Source organism: Arachis ipaensis, chromosome B01 (genome assembly GCF_000816755.2).
Source record: "Arachis ipaensis cultivar K30076 chromosome B01, Araip1.1, whole genome shotgun sequence".
Classification (NCBI taxonomy): Eukaryota; Viridiplantae; Streptophyta; class Magnoliopsida; order Fabales; family Fabaceae; genus Arachis; species Arachis ipaensis.
Genome location: NC_029785.2, coordinates 122,993,517 through 123,010,207, shown reverse-complemented (window position 1 = coordinate 123,010,207; position 16,691 = coordinate 122,993,517). Strand labels below are relative to the sequence as shown.

Genomic DNA, 16,691 nt, shown 5'->3' with positions numbered 1-16,691 from the left:
AAATTTATATAAATAAAATCAAATAAAAAAATTTATACACAACATAAATATAGTACAATAAAGGATAGAAAAAATAATTTATATAAACAAAAAATAATAAAAATATCATAAAAATTAATAAAAATAAAAATTTAGGGCAATTTACACAAACAAAATGATTGAGGAAAACCTTTACGCAAATACAATATTGGCAATTTCCAGACGCAAATGCAACAAACGCATCTGTATATAATCCGCTACACCCTGTAGCGGAACTCAATTTGCACGTAATCCGCTACAGGCTATCGCGGATTACGTTGAGGGCTGCATTACTCATAAACCGCTACACCCTGTAGCGGTTTATGACCAAATGGCGTTTGTGCATAATCCGCTACACCCTGTAGCGGATTATGAGTATAGTGGTGATTATATGTTAATAGTAACAACCCATGATGCAAAATGCACAAATTGATACAAAATGTAATCGTCATTCTTAATAAGTCGTACAAAAATAATAACCACCAAGCATTAACAATAACACAGAATAAGTTAACTACATAACTCATATAAATAAGATATAACTGTCACAAGTCGTTAACCCTAACAGAAAATAAATAAGTAATAATTCATACAAGGATTGAAGTCGGAAATAAGACAATCGGCGCTAGTGCTGGTCACTACCAACATCATGGTCGCCCCCGAATGGACCAAGTAGGTGCGAGCCTGTGCCACATCGAGTCGGACGCCTAACCCTAGCCGCTCGCCGATCTCCCGGTGGAGCCTCCTGTGCCCCAACTCCAAATGCAGATGGTGGCGTCCCCCCATGCCGAACCAAGTGTCGTACGGGCTGCCTGCGGGCTCATTCAGGTCGACCGGGAGCTAGGTCTCAGGAACCTGTGACGGCACATCCACTGGCTGTGGCCTATACTATGGAGGGTCGGAAGGGCCGCCTGGAATCGGGCTCTGGTACTGATGAACGTCGTCACCCCGTATGATCTCAACAAAATCCGCATAGAACTGGGGTCCACCCAACTGATTGTCCAAATCCATGGTGAAAGAAGTGGTAGCAAGATCGGCTAACAGCTGTGTGCTACACTCATGTAGTATCTGAGAGCTAGATACGTGAGTAAAAGTTGTACCACCCATACTAGCCTCCGCGGTGCCACCAACATGAGTGTTTGTAGGGTGCCGACGGGACGATCCAGCCTCGTCATCATGGTGGACGGGAGGTGCTCGTCCACCACGAGCAGCCCGTCATCTAGCAGCAGATCGACGAAGACGATGATCTGCCTGGCCTCCGTCATCACCACCAACCTGCTCCTCCTGCATCATGTCGTCGAGCCAGCACCACTCGCGATCAGTGTAGCAACTGTAGGGGTCCAGCCAAGTTGGTGACGTTTCTGTTCGCCACTCTGCACATGCATCGGTACAGCCACGCCAATGCAGCGGCTCCCCAGCTATAGCTGCCTATGTCATCTAGTCTCGCCACAAAAGGCAACCAGCGAAGGTGGACCCGATTAGCACTCTTGTCCATGAACAGCTGTGTCGACAGAAGCATCATAATATACGCACGTGCATATATACGCACGGTCTCCTCCGAAGCATCCGCTGGTAGCACCCTGAACCACTCATGAAATCATGTGAAGTGGACTGTGTATAACTTTTTGTTATCCAATGGCGGAAGCTCACCAAATAAGTCCTGGAACCACTCCCATGCCAGTCTGGCCCCCTCGATGTGCAGGTGGAAGTCTGTCATGCACCCGAAAATAGCCTGGCCATCCACAGGCAGCCCCAACTGGTATGCTACGTCCTGGAGCGTGATAGTACACTCTCCGAATGGCATATGAAAAGTGTGGGTCTTAGGCCGCCACCTCTCGATAAATGCGCTGACCAGAGGCTCATCCAACTAGAACCAATGCGCGTTCAGCCTAGCCAGGTGGTACAACCCAGCCCTCTCCAAGTAAGGTATGATCCTATCATGTAATGGCATATTTTGTTGCCTACGGACGCTATACACACATCGGGTTGGCTGCATTTTCAGAAATAAAGAACACCGGCTTAATTTCTAATAATGACATCACCAAACTATAGCTTATGTTTCTATTCTTAAGCTACTTAGGTTTTGAAATTACTAATTTACCTCTCTACCTTGACTATTAAATGTTAAATGTCAAAGTTTAAAGTTCAAATTTTCATTTTCAAACCAAAAGCTAAACTAAGTCTCTATCTATCTAATTAATGAATTACTTCCTTAATATTGAATAAAATATACATTTATTAAAATATTGAAGGGAAATAGAGACACTTACCTCTTCATTGATGGTTCCGGCTACCACTACAAGAAAAAGCAATATTTGTAACAAAAAAATTGTTACAAAAAATCGAAATTTTGAAACAAAAGGATTTTGTAACAAAAAAAAGGAGCCGTTACTGTATGTCCCGTTACAAAAAGTTTTTGTAACAAAAAATGGAACTGTTACAATTCAAAGTGATATTTTGTAACAAATTTTTTGGATACAAAAAACCATAAGTCATTACAAAAGTGGTAACAAATTTTGATCTTCAAGGTATTTTTGGTGATAATCTATTTTTTTTTTCTATCATAAAATTTTGTTACAAAATGTAACTTGATTTTGTAACATTTGTTTTCTTTAGTTACAAAAGTAAAATAATTATTTTGTAACAATTTTTTTTAATACAAATTGCATGCATAATTTACTAAATTATTTTTTAAATTAATATATTAACTATTTTATTAAACCATTTATATAATATGTAAAAACATACATAATTCAAACATGTCTCATTTAGCTAAAATTGTTTTAAAACAAAATAACATTATTGAGTACATTGATTAGTTCTACAAGTTATATGTCTTGCACAAGTTCAACCAAAAGTTAAAAGTTCTAACATAGATTAGTGTCTCTATGAATCAAAATATTCTTGAGCCCTCAAGGTAGTATGTGGTCACCATTTTAGCACTCCTGTAAATAAGAAAAACCGAAACAAAAAGTTAGGTGCATAATCAAAAGTTCCTTAAGTTCAAAAAGTTTCTAAATTTTCAAAACAAGCAAGTTTGTATTCACTTCTCAACAATTCAAAATACCAAAACAAGTGATACACATGTATGTGTAGAGCACATAATCAAGTAAATATCAATCACAAATAAGTGGCATAAATTAAAACAATTTGGTGTTGACTAAGATAGAAACATAAAGAAACATGTAAGCCAAAGAACATTCAAACACCAAATTCCAATGAAGCATAAAAGTCACAAGGTTGAGACAAGACTTGAAAAATTCATGCCCTATGTGACTTAAGGTAAGTTAGGCATGAATAAAATAAATCAAATTAGCCACATAGGTAAAAAGAAATCTCCAACCTTGTGAGAGCATGCAAAAGAGGCTCTTCTTTTAAAAGAATTTCAAGTTCGTGGTCAATTTGAAAATTCACTTGAACTATTCAATGCATAGGAGTAATTTAGTATGAAAAAAAAAAGGCAAAGAATGTTAAAGGCATGACCACACTTGCAAAGAAATATCTTGAGGCAATCAGAAATCATGTAGCAAACAATGGTCTATTTTGACACAGAAAACCAACCAAGCTGAATAAGAATCATGAGTTTGGCAAATAAAATAACCTTTGCATTTTCTTTTCCAGAAACAACTCCAAACCTGGACTTTTTGGCAGGAAATACTTCATCAACACGCTTATTGGTGTATTTTGGGCTCCTCAACAGCCCTGGTCTCGTATCCACATTATCCATCTGATTGGTGCTGCAAACGTAAATCAACCAAAATCTCATGAAATCTTGAAATAACACAAACATTTTAAGAGAAGCATAAGAAACATACCTTGTAGTATCACTCAAAGGGAGTGAAGATTTATCAGTGACAGCACTTCCCCTCTTCAACTGCTCTCCCTGCCAACCATGTAAAAATGAGAATTTCTTCCTCAACAATTCAATACTATTTTGTCCAACATTGGAAGAAAAATAGAAAATATATTGGAAAATCAAATCAAAACTATTCAACAAGCTTGTGATTATAAGCAGATGGAGAGAATTAAGCAAAAAAGAACTTAGCTTATGTCACTACAAAAGTGAAATTAATATATGTACTAGTACAGCATAACAAGTAGCGAAATTTTTTATTTTGATTCTTTTTTTAAAAAGCCTAATTTTTTTCCTGATACAAATGACTATGTTACTATAGGTATTGGAAGCTCCTATACAGAAGCATCATCGTAATTGAATTGAATAACAAATGTGAAATAACAAATCAAAGTAAAGCACTTGGAAATTGAAACCAACCCGAAGTTTCGAAGGTGTCTTTCTTTTAAGCACGGCGCCACCACCGTTCACCGGCGCTGCCAATTTTCCCATGGTTCCGATCACCACTAACTTGTAACTACTATCACTATATATCTCCAATAATTATGCAAAAAAAAATTACACAAGAAAAAATCATAATGAATTCATATGAAGGAAGTAAATAAACCAATTCCAGCAAGAAAACATGAGGAAACAATTAAAACCAAGCAAGAAGCAGAGCAGCACTCAGCAGAACAGCAATTAATGGCCCATCATACAGCACCCAAAACAGTAAAATAAACAAAGGTAATGGATTCAGGCAGCATTCTATTCATTGAAGTCAATAACCATTACACTTGCAAGCAGCAGGGGCACAACAGTTTATCCATTAATTCAACAGAAAATCAAGCAAGCCAAACTAAACAATTTCAGCAACAGATTTATCAATAAAACCAATCTCAGTTCAGCAACCATCATCTATTCCAACACAAACAACAATAACTCAGCAGCATTTCCTTTCTCATTGAATTTAACAATCATTCAACAAGCAAGCAATGAGGGGGAAAAATCAGCAGCAACCAACAGCAAGTATAGAGCAGCAATAACAACTTAATGTGAGAAATTATTCAATGACAAATGCACACACAATGCAATCACTATAAACACAAGTAACTATTCGAAAGGTATTTATATCATTTCCAACAACATATTACACCAATTGAAACTATGATAACATTAAATGAATTCAAAGATTGAAACCATAAACAATTAACTTTAGAATCAGAAGTTCAGATCTTAACACCATAATCAAATTATTTACCCCAAAAACAGGCACTATTGAGAAGGATATATACAAAATACTAGTATTTTCTCCCGGCGGTAGTGGGCTTTGGTGATGGCTGAGCAACGGGCGGAAAAAATAATCGCAGCAACAGTAATCGCAGCTTCAATAACTGACAAAGAATGGAATGGAAACAAGGTAGCAGAAATAGGATAACAGTAGAGTAAAAGTGGAAGTAGAACAAATTAAAGGAGCGAAGGACCTAAACCGAAGAGGCAGCAAAGACACCTCCATCAGTGACTCCATAGACAGCGGAGCTCAGTGGTGGTCACGGCAGCATCCGGCGAGCCCAGCAACGACAGTAGCAGCGATGGTGGCCTCCGTCATTCTTCTTCGCGTCTCTCTCTGTCTCGTTCTACTTCTTGATAGTGACAACGCGGGGCAGCGGCGAAGGCGCAAAGAACACCCCTCCTCCTCTTCCTCGCGGCTAGGACGAGGTCTCCGGTGGCAGCGGCGGCATTGGAAGCTTCAGTGGCGAACGAAATGGCCTTCTCCTCCTCTCCTCGTCGCGTCTCCTTCCTCTGTCTCTGCCTCTCTTGCGCACCGTTGCCTTCTCCATGGTGGAACTCAACAGAGACGACGGCAACCTCAACCACGGTGGCTTAGCCGCGACGGAGGCGGCGCCCTTCCTCCCTCGTTTCCCTCGCGCTCTTTCCCCTATCTTCCTTCCTCTTCTCCGTTCTTCTGATTTCCCCCTTCTCCCCTCTCTGTCTCTGAGTGTGCGTGTGTTAGTGGATTTAAGGCACAAATTAGAGATTTTGTGTATTAGGGTTAGAATTTGAAATTTTCATAATAATTTTATAAAATATTTAAAATAAAATAATAATTTAAATTTTAAATATGATATTGTAAAGATTATTTTTAAAAAGTATAAAATTTTATTTATTAATAAATTAATTTATTTTTGAAACAAATATATATTTTGTTACAAAATATTTTTAATTTTTGTAAGAATATAATCTTTTGTTACAAAACATTATAATATTTTGCAACAAAACAACAATTCGATACGAAAGCCAACATAATTTGTAACAAAAAAAATCACATCGTTACAAAATATTGAAATATTTTGTAACAAATTTTTTTCTTGTTACAAAATATTCTTATTTTGTAACAATAACTAAATATTGTTACAAAAAAACCATCATTTGTAACAATTTTAAATTTGATACAAATTTTTTGTTACAAATGCTCTATTTTCTTGTAGTGTACGTGAGCAACGCCGTCGAGCCGGTACAACCGCCGTTCATCCTCCATTCTTCCAAACTACTCAAGAATTTGAATTTTCTCTCTCTTCTCTCTACTTTCTCTCTCTAACTTTCTTTCCAAAATACTTCAAATGATTTCCACTACAGCCTCACGCGGTATATATAATCACCACTATACTCATAATCTACTACAGGGTGTAGTGGATTATGCACAAACGCCATTTGGTTACAAACCGCTATAGGGTGTAACGGTTTATGAGTAATGCAGCCCTCAATGTAATCCGCGATAGCCTGTAGCGGATTACGTGCAAATTGAGTTCCACTATAGGGTGTAGCGGATTATATACAGTTGCGTTTGTTGCATTTGTGTTTGAAATTTGCCAATGTTGTATTTGCATAAAGGTTTTCCTCAATCATTTTATTTGTGTAAATTGCCCAAAAATTTATATCAACAATAGTTGTCATATAAATAAAAAAATACAATAAAAATATAACAATAGAAAATTAAAAAAATAACATCAGAATACTAAAAAAATGATATGAAAAATATTTATCGTATAAATAAAAAATACAATAAAAAACATAAAAATCAAAATATGAAAGAAAGAACTAAAAATAATAAAAAAAAAATTAAAATCTTTACCTTGGCAGTGATGAAAACAAATCTGGAAAAAAAAATATGTAACGAAGAACATACAGAGAACTACTGTGAAATTATGTGGTTATGTGCATCCTTTTTATAGAAGAAATTAAGGGTACAGTTGGTAGATATGGAATAAATTTCTTACCTAATTCCTCTAACGGTAATTAACTTTCCCAACGTGAACGCAGAAGCTTGAATTTTTAGCTTCACGTGAACATACGTTCAGAGATGAAAGCACTTATGGGTTAGGGGTTTCAAAAAATTGCCAACATAACAATGGGACGTTCAAGACGCTCAAACAGGCTTTTCTATTCCCCAACGTGAACCACAAACACGCCCTAAATGTTGCCACAATCTTCTCTTCATCTTTCCTTTCGTCCATCACCCACTCGTATAATTTTTCAGTCATATTAGCATCCAATACTAATTCCTTAACAATTGGTGCTGACCCCTCTATTGGCACATCTGTTGTTTGATTTATGCATGATATCTTTGAACCCAACGCTTGTTGGATTGAAACATCAATTGAATCCACGGTCATAGCTGTTAGAGGTGTTGGAGGAAATTCAACTCCAAGGTCAAAGGTAGGCATTGATGGTGAGTGTGTTTTCTTTTCATTTTGGCTATGGATAATGCATGGAAAAGCAAGGATGTAATCAAACTAGAAACATATTTGCGATTTACATTTCATGAAGATTTAGATTGTACTATGGGAAGGATAATCAAACTCGTTAGTCATTTATAATCAAACTCAGTAAACCTGTATAATCAAACACAGTAGTCAAATATAGCACTGAACCTGAGCATAATCAAACTCAGCAAATACATATAATCAAACTCAGCAGTAAAATATAGCACTGAATCTGAATATAATCAAACTTGGTAAATATGTATAATCAAACTCAGATTATAATCAAACTTAGTAAACATGTATAATCAAACTTAGCAGTCAAATATAGCACTGAACCTAAATATAATCAAACTCGGTAAACATGTATAATCAAACTCAATAAACATATATAATCAAACTCAGTAGTCAAATATAGCACTAAACCTGAGTATAATCAAACTTTAAAAATATGTATAATCAAATTTTGTAAATATGTAAACATATATAGTCAAACTCACAGTATAATCAGAGAAAGCAAGTAATTATTAATTTTAACATCATGTACGAAAGTGAATGTAGTATACATGAGTGCTGAAAAGTCAAAATAGAGAATGGTGGAAATGCCAAACTAACTTTTCATTGGAAATTGTGTTTGCTCCTCCTTCTTGCTTCTTTTCTCTCTTTGATTTTGTAGAGTCTTCTTGCTTCAATTCCTTTTAGTCCTTATTAGGACTGTCTACCACTTTTCTCTTTTCACTTTGTTGTTTTTTCACTTTGGTTGATTTTGCAGAATCTTCTTACCTCAATTCTTTTTTATCCTTCTTAGGGCTGTCTACCACTTTTTCCTTTTCACTTTGCTCTTTTTCCACTTTGGTAGCCTCTTTCACAACGCTTTTCTTTGATCGAACTGGCCTTTTAGGCATAGGTTGCTCTTCCTTTGACCTAACCAGCCCTTACAAGACATGCATAATTAGTGAAAATTCATTCATTATGGATAGAAAATAAAATTTTAGAGAGCGGGCAATGTAAGTACCGATGAACTTTTTCTTTCTAACACTATTTGGGCAGAAATGAGTTCCTTTGTTCAATGGGGAAGCCAAGGCGGTTGTGGTTCTTTCTCAAAATCAAAGGGTCCATATTTTTGTTTATGAAAGTATAAAATCTGAATTCAATTAATTAAAGTTATATTATAATCAAACATACTTTAGATAATAGTCAAAGAAAAAATTAGTTTAAATAAAAAATACCTGAAGCAAATATATGCACCCATTCAAACTTGACACCGCTCCTTCTTTAAAGTTATTAACTCCATCAGCAAGGCCATCAACAATGTATCTAATCCAATTGTACTTCATTGGATTATCAATATCAATTACAAACGGGAAAATTTTATCCCAAGTTATTGTTGTATTTATTGATAACATTAATGTTATCAATGCATACAACAATAAAGCTCTCCTAAATTTGGGACCCCTCTTGGATTTTCTAACATGATTTGTCTCAAAGCATTTGGACTTTTTTTTCTTGAACTCTAAAAGCATGGGCTCATGCTCTTTAGTTACCTCCTTGAATGGGTCACCTATTTTAAAGAAAATAATGAGAGAAACAAGGTTATAATCAAACTCGGAGTATAATCAAACTCAGTAAATATGTATAATCAAACTCAGTAGTCAACATGATAATCAAACTCAGCATAGCACGATATTTTTAACATCAATAGCTTCAATATGTAAAAAGTTCAACAAGCAAGTCATTAATAATGCAAGATTCAGATTCAATATATAGTTATACTCCTATACCAATCAAGTGATATTAAAAATCAAATTTAATAGCAACATAATAAAGGATCTTAAAACATGTTATATAGCATGTTTGATTTTATACAATAAATCCTAATTAATAAAACCAAAGGATCTTAAAGAAATTTTAATTATTACTATATGCACGGAATCCAAAGACAGTTGCAACTAAATCCCAAGTAACATCTACTTTTCCTATTGGAGTGAGAAGATGAAATTTGGAGGGATTATAGGCATTTGCAAGGGCCAAAATCAAATCATGGTTTAAATTCTCCTTGGGAATACCCAAGAGAGATCCAAAACCCATTGCTCGGATTTTGTTGCGTTGCGCATCATTCAAATAATCAGAAGAAAGTGTCACTAACAAGTTTGGTGCGCTTCTCGTGTCAACATATATAGCACTACATGAATGAAAATAGTAATCATATTCAAATCAAATCATAGATATAAAGTAGTAGCGTGCTCAGTTTCAATTCAAATTACCAACTTGCAATTAGTTAAAATAATAAACATTTCAGTAAGGCAATAATGTAAATTCTATATGAATAACATTGTAATCAAACTATGTAGTTCCTATATAGAATGAGAATAGTAGAATATTGAATCTCCCCTTTTCCCTTCTTATTAATTACCATTACTGCATTGCAGGGGAAAAAAGGATCAGAACAGAGTTCCTATTAATGACACATTTTCTTATTAATTACTGTTACTAACACTTAATATTTAGACCATGTTGACTATATATAACAAGAAGGAATGCTGTTTCTTGAATTTTGACAACCTAATTGATGATGAATTGGTTTCCAACTAAAAGGACCTGCAGATTCTTCGTGCTTCTTTATTAATTGATTAATTATTTAATTTTCTAAACTTTAATAATTAATTATTAATAAGCGCTTAGCTTGTGACCTAGTGTTAATAATCATCCATACCTATGTAAGACTAGTGTTGGAGGTTACTGTGAATAATATTTTTACTTAATTAGTGCAATGCAGCTAGATATAGATCATGGACACAATGATAGCAACTTTATTGGAAACCCAGAATTATAGGTCAAACTTTGAAAGTTGCAAGTTAATCACCCGAAAAGACCAATAATTGGAGCAAATGTAACTCACACTTCTCTTTACTGCACACACAGAGTAGTCATGTATCATGCTTTGAAATCGTCAGTTACAGTATGTGTTAGCTAAAGTGGCAAAATAAAAGATTTGAACTCAACACTGCATTCAGTGGGTATTATTTCTGAAATTCAAAGATAATAATCAAACACTAAAATACAGCATGTGTTAGCTAAAGTGTCATATGATTCGTTGTGTAAACTAATATTTAGTAATGCACTCTCCATAATAAAATCAGAGCATGCAAAGACCTTATCAGATGAAAAAAAAATCTAGCATAAAAGATAAAAAAATAAAGACAAAATACCTTTCGCCACTCCATCTCCTTCGAAGTTTTTTGGATACATGTTTTCTTTTATTTTCTTTGGTTTCCCTGTTTTCTGGTTCTCTTTCTACTCGTTTTGGTGTAGTCTTCTTTCGCATATGTCAAAACTAGCAAATTAAACAACCAAAATCTAATCAAATTCAAAATATAAAAAAAAGTTAAAACTCAATAATCAAATATCAAGTATGCTATAATCAAACATGCTGTAATATCATGTTTTAAAAGCTGAGCATAATCAAATAGACTCCAAATCATATCACAAAAATTCAGTTGTAATCAAACATGCTGTAGATATCACATTTGTTTAAGTCTAAAAAAATGGAGACTTAGAAATTAAGGCATGAATATCCATGCCGAGTTTAAGCCTAGTTGGACCTCCGTCTTGGCAAGCTCGAAGGGCACTGCCAATGGCATAGTGATTTGGCATGAGGCCAGCAGAAATCATCTCTTTGAATAAAATACAAGCATCATCAGGCAAGCCATTTTGTGCATATCTTGAATTCAAACAAGACCCGGAAACAGTGTTTCCTTTGGGGCATTTCAGCAAATAGCTTCTGTGCGCAAAACAAATTGCCAATTCTGACATAAATGTTGACAAGAGTATTGGATAGGAAAACATCCAACTATGCTATAATATAATTTTTAAAAACTGAGCATAATCAAACTCATTCAGTGTAATAATCAAACATACTCCAACTCATATCACAAAAATCCAGTTATAGTCAATTAATAGTCTACTAATAATTAATTGTTAAAATTAGCATACTGAGACTTCAATTCAAAACCCTAACTTAAATATTTTAAGTACAAAATATGCACAACACAAATTCATTTATAGAAACTCAAAATGACGAAGAAAAATGTAGTCGAAGAAGTTGATAGATGCTGGAAACGAACAAGAAAAATGCCGTCAAAGAAGATGATGGAATAAAACAAGGAAAATGCATAATAAAAAAAGGAATAGAAATTTATCTTACAGAATCAAACAAGGAAAATGCAGTCGATGAAATTCGTGCCTGAGACAGAGAGCATCACGCCCGAGACAGAGGAAGGAGTATCGCAACTGCGCCTGAAAGAGAGCAAAGGAGAATCGTGCCACCAGAGAGAGGGAAGGAGAATCATGCCAATGGAAAGAGAGAGGCAAGTAGAATCACCGTTGAGAATGAGGATGAAGAAGGAGTCGCGTCGGAAAGTGAGAGTGAAAGTGAGAGTAAGGGAAGGAGAAAGAAGAACGTTGTTTCAGCGCGTGAGAATAAGGTTGAGAGTGAGGTTTTTATTTTTAATTTTTGAATTTTGTATTTTGTATTTTGTATTGTATACATATATAAATACGATGGCTAAAAATAGTGGCTGAAAGTAGTGTGCATGTAGCACAACCGCAAAAACAATAATTAGTAATTACACAAGTATCTCATTCTGTACAGTTGGGCTTATTGGGAACTATTGGTCCAATTATTTTACTTCCAGGAACCAAAGTATGTCTTCTAAACAAAGTTATTAAACAAAAGGGAACATCCACCAATCTGAACTAGCTGAACTGATCAGAAGGGAGGCTTCTTTGTTGATAGCAACAATGGCGATAATCAGGAATCAAGCAAATCCTTTGCTAGCAGTGGAGGAAGAAGTGCGATGCAGGGAGGATGGACCACCACAATAGTTCAGAATTTAGTTCAGAATTTTTTATGTTTTTTTAAGATTTTATACTATTTATGAATTTGTATCTCTTTGCTTATCTAGTTATCTAGTTATTTATCATTTTTTTTAATTAATCTGAAAGTACATTGTGTTCAAGCTTCAAAAGCAGAAAAAAGATAAAAATATCAAAAGCTAATTGATTATCAAAATTAAAAGTTTAACCGCTCATCAATCCACCGAAACACCTCACAAACAAATATACTTTCAACTTTTAGGATAAAAAAGACAAAATCCAATAAGCTAAGGAGTATCATTATCATCACCATTATAACCCTTTTTATATTATTTGTCTAATTTTGATGCTATACAAATCTAATCTAATATCAAACTTTTAAAAGAGAATTTTCAAGTAAGTGGAATGCTGACTTGTCTTAAAGAGAGCATGAGAGTTGGATTGTTTAAGGTGTTTCATGTCCAATGTTGCTCTATCTTGTTCTCACATTCAATTACTCAGTTATGTTTTAGTAATGGAGTGATTTTTACTATTTGACTTTACTGTCTTCTGACAACTACTTTCAATTTCTCCCTTTAATGTCTATTTGTTTTTTCATTCATTCTTTGTTACATACATTTATTTTCGAGCAAAGCACATAAAGAAACTAAATAAGAGGCAATTTTACATAGATTCCCTAAAAGAAAAAATGTTATGTGCATGTCTTGAATTTATATATAAATCGAATTGACTAAACTCGATTTAGCCATTTTAGTGCTAAATCGAATCAACTATTTGGTAAATACAAAAATCAAATTTAATGGATTCGATTTACTAGAGTTTGAAATTCGAATTAGAAAGTAACCCATAGTATATCAAAACTAGTTGCTTCGATTTATGCCCATGATTTATACCCCTAGTAATTCGAATTGATTGAATTCGAATTAGGCCCATAATAAATTAAAATGATTGAATTCGGTTTACATGAAATGTACGCTAGTAGTGGTAATGGAATTTACTAGCCTCGAATTAGTATATATATACTTATATAAACAATTCGAATCCACTTTTTCGAATTACATTTCACCAAATCACCAAATTTCCAACGCCGAATCCAGAGATAAGTGAACAAAAAAATTACAACATTCAAAATGCAGAAATAGAAGACGACCCGAATCGTATCTATTGGTTGGACGGCGTTATCCATATTGATGGTTCCATCTATAAAGAGGTTAGTGAATGAAATTTATTTTTTTTAAAAAATAAATAATTGTATGTGATATTAAGTCGCTTAGAATTTCATTATATGCGTTTTTAGAATTCTTAAGCTACAAATAGTAATTAGAGTAGTGATTTAATAGATTGTTAGAATTTTAAAAGTACAAATGCAAGGTGGAGGAGTGATAAACAATGGTAAGCTAAAGTAGTGATTAACTAGATTAGAATTTTTTTTTTTTGGAGTTTAGGTTTCGAATGTTAGATTAAATAGGCAGTAGTAAAAAGATGGCCTTTGATTCTTGGTGTATTAGCGAAGCGGAAGGGTTTTCGGGATTCATTTGGTGTCTTTGGAGGAAAGATCATTGGAATGTCACACCTCTCAGTCTACAAACAATTTATTCATATGAAAATCATATGGGAGAATGACATACACTGGTATCTTAAAGCGGTATACGGTAGTCCTAGAGTAGGAATTTGGAATGATCTTTGGGTTAATTTGGAAAACATTGCGAGCACTATTGATGAACCTTTGTGCGTGGGAGGGAATTTCAACTCCACTTTGTCTAGTAATGATAGAGAGGGTTTCTCAAACTTATCTTTAGACTCCAATAAATTTATAAATTACATTAATATTTGTGATTTAAAGAACTTAAGCTTTTCTAGGCCACCCTTTACTTGGAGTAGAGGAAACACGAGGAGAAGGCTGGATCGCTTTCTTACAATCTAGAGTTCTCTAATTCTTTTTTTGCTATTGGTGTTAGGCACCTACCTAAACTTAAGTCTGATCATTTACCTATGTTATTAGACTTTCATATGACACAGATTAAGGATGGGAATAGGCTGTTCAGATTCCTGGCTCCCTCGGTCCTACATGAAGATTATGATAATATGGTAAAAGAAAGTTGGAAGAACCAAGATGATTTGCTGAAGAACATAGCCAGCTTCATAGAAAAAGCCAAACTTTGGAATAGGAAAGTTTTTGGTAATATTTTTAAGAGAAAGCAAAGGCTCCTGTCAAGGCTCGAGGGTATTATTAACAAGCAGTCCTTTAGCCCCAATCCCCACTTGGATAAACTCCAAAAGGGATTGTGGAAAGAGTATGAAGTCATAGCAATCCAAGAGAAAATCTATTGGCAACAAATGTCAAGATGTAACTACATCAATTTTGGTGAGAAAAAATTCAAAATACTTTCACCAAAAAGCGAATGGAAGGAGGCGAAGGAACAAAGTCACAGCTTTAAAAATGACGATGGAGAATGGGTTGAAGATATAGAAACTCTTAAAGCTTAGGAAGTTGATTTCTTTAAAATTCTTTATTGTTCTAGCATGAATTTTAACCCCTTTAGTATTACTGATAAGTTTCCTAAGTTGTTAGACAGGGAATATCCTGATATAGCCAGAGAGGTGACCACGGAAGAAATCAAGGAAGCTGTTTTTTCTACGGGGAGTTGGAAGGCGCCGGCGAGTGACGGATTGCCAGCAAAATTTTATCAACAAGCTTGGGATGTTGTTGCGAACTCCTTACTGGACTGGGTGAAACTGATTTTTAATGATCCCAGTAATATTGCAAGAGTTAATCAGACTCTTATTGCTATTATCCCCAAAATTTTCTTTCCAGAGAATTTTGGGCATTTTAGACCAATAAGTCTCGATAATGTTTGTTATAAATTTGTGACTCAAATCATAACGTGTAGATTGAAAAAGTTCATGCCTACTCTTATCTCTAACACACAATCTAGTTTCGTGCTTGGTAGAATTAACGCAGATAATATTCTTGTGGCTCAAGAGGTGGTACACACTGTGAGGAACAAGAGGCGAGGAAAAGAGCTCATGGCTATCAAAATTGACCTAGAGAAATCCTATGATAGATTAAATTGGGGCTTTGTGATAGATACTCTTAGTGATACGAGTATCCCGGAGAAGATAATAAGGTATTATTGCTCATTGCTTATTAACTCCAACCATGAATCTGTTGTGGAATGGATCACCTTCAAAATGCTTCTCTCCTACAAGAGAAATCAGACAGGGAGACCCCCTCTCACCTTATCTATTTGTTCTTTGTATTGACAAATTATCTCAATTGATTTATAGTTTGGTGGAAGATAAAATTAACACTCTTGAGAAGAGGTCCTAAAATTTCTCATCTCTATTTTGTAGATGATCTGGTTTTATTAGCTAAAGCGGATATGAGGTAGGTTCAGATCATTAAGGAGGCTCTCCAACACTTTTGCGACTATTCGGGTCAGAAAATTAGTTTTGGGAAGTCAAGCATTTTTTTCTCTAGCAATGTCAACCACAACAATAGGCAGCAGCTTAGTCAGGAACTAAGTATTTCCCTTACAACAAATCTGAGAAAGTACTTAGGGGTCCCCTTATTCACGAGAGATACAATCAACAACAGTTCCAATTTGTCATTGTTAGAATGCAAGCCAAATTATCTAGTTAGAATAAAAAGACCCTCTCTTTGGCAGGAAGGTGTACCCTCATCTAGTCGGTTCTCTCTACCATTCCAAGTTACTGTATGCAGACCATGAAGATTCCAACAGCAGTGTACAATAAAATAGACAACTTGTGTAGGAATTTTCTTTAGAGGAGCAGTGCGGAAGAAAAGAAGATCCATTTACTAAACTGAGATAGTGTTTGTAAATCAAAGGACAAAGGGGGCTTGGGCATAAGAAAGTCTCAGGAATCCAACTCCCTCTTTCTTATGAAGTTGGCTTGGGGGATAATTTTGAATATAGATGTGCTTTAGGTGAAGGTTGTGCGAGCTAAATATGGGTGCGGAGATGATATTAACCCCAAAGTCCAGTTAAGGGCAAACAATTCTAATGCACGATGTGGCATTAACAAAATCTGGAAAAATTTTAGAAGAAAGTTTATTTGGCGGATTGGTAATGGCAAGAGGATTCATTTTTGAACAGATCAATGGATCCCAGGGTTCGAAAACTTAAAAGAAGTGGCACTGGTGAACCTAGATGAAGATAGATTACAAGAAAATGTCGCCAACT

At 35.0% G+C, this 16,691-nt stretch overlaps 2 protein-coding genes across 6 annotated transcripts; one reads left to right on the top strand and one right to left on the bottom strand.

Moving 5' to 3' along the window:
- Window positions 2,814-5,872, bottom strand: LOC110262598. 5 transcript variants are annotated; one of them, XM_021102974.1, is made up of 5 exons: window positions 5,112-5,870; window positions 4,292-4,397; window positions 3,834-3,901; window positions 3,654-3,755; window positions 2,814-2,963 (listed from the first exon to the last, which is right to left on the bottom strand). In XM_021102974.1, exons 2-5 carry the CDS (start codon window positions 4,361-4,363, stop codon window positions 2,912-2,914), a joined length of 294 nt encoding a protein of 97 aa, XP_020958633.1. In that variant the 5' UTR covers window positions 4,364-4,397; window positions 5,112-5,870; the 3' UTR covers window positions 2,814-2,911. The 5 variants fall into 5 exon arrangements, with proteins under 5 accessions (XP_020958633.1, XP_020958636.1, XP_020958630.1 ...); XM_021102977.1 differs by having other exon boundaries at window positions 3,620-3,755; window positions 5,112-5,867; XM_021102971.1 differs by lacking the exon at window positions 2,814-2,963 and having other exon boundaries at window positions 2,975-3,755; window positions 4,292-4,405; window positions 5,112-5,872.
- LOC107612388 lies at window positions 13,851-15,750 on the top strand. Its single transcript, XM_016314121.1, has 4 exons — window positions 13,851-13,878; window positions 13,995-14,131; window positions 14,506-14,665; window positions 15,059-15,750. The coding sequence occupies exons 1-4, from the start codon at window positions 13,851-13,853 to the stop codon at window positions 15,748-15,750; spliced, it is 1,017 nt and encodes a 338-aa protein (XP_016169607.1).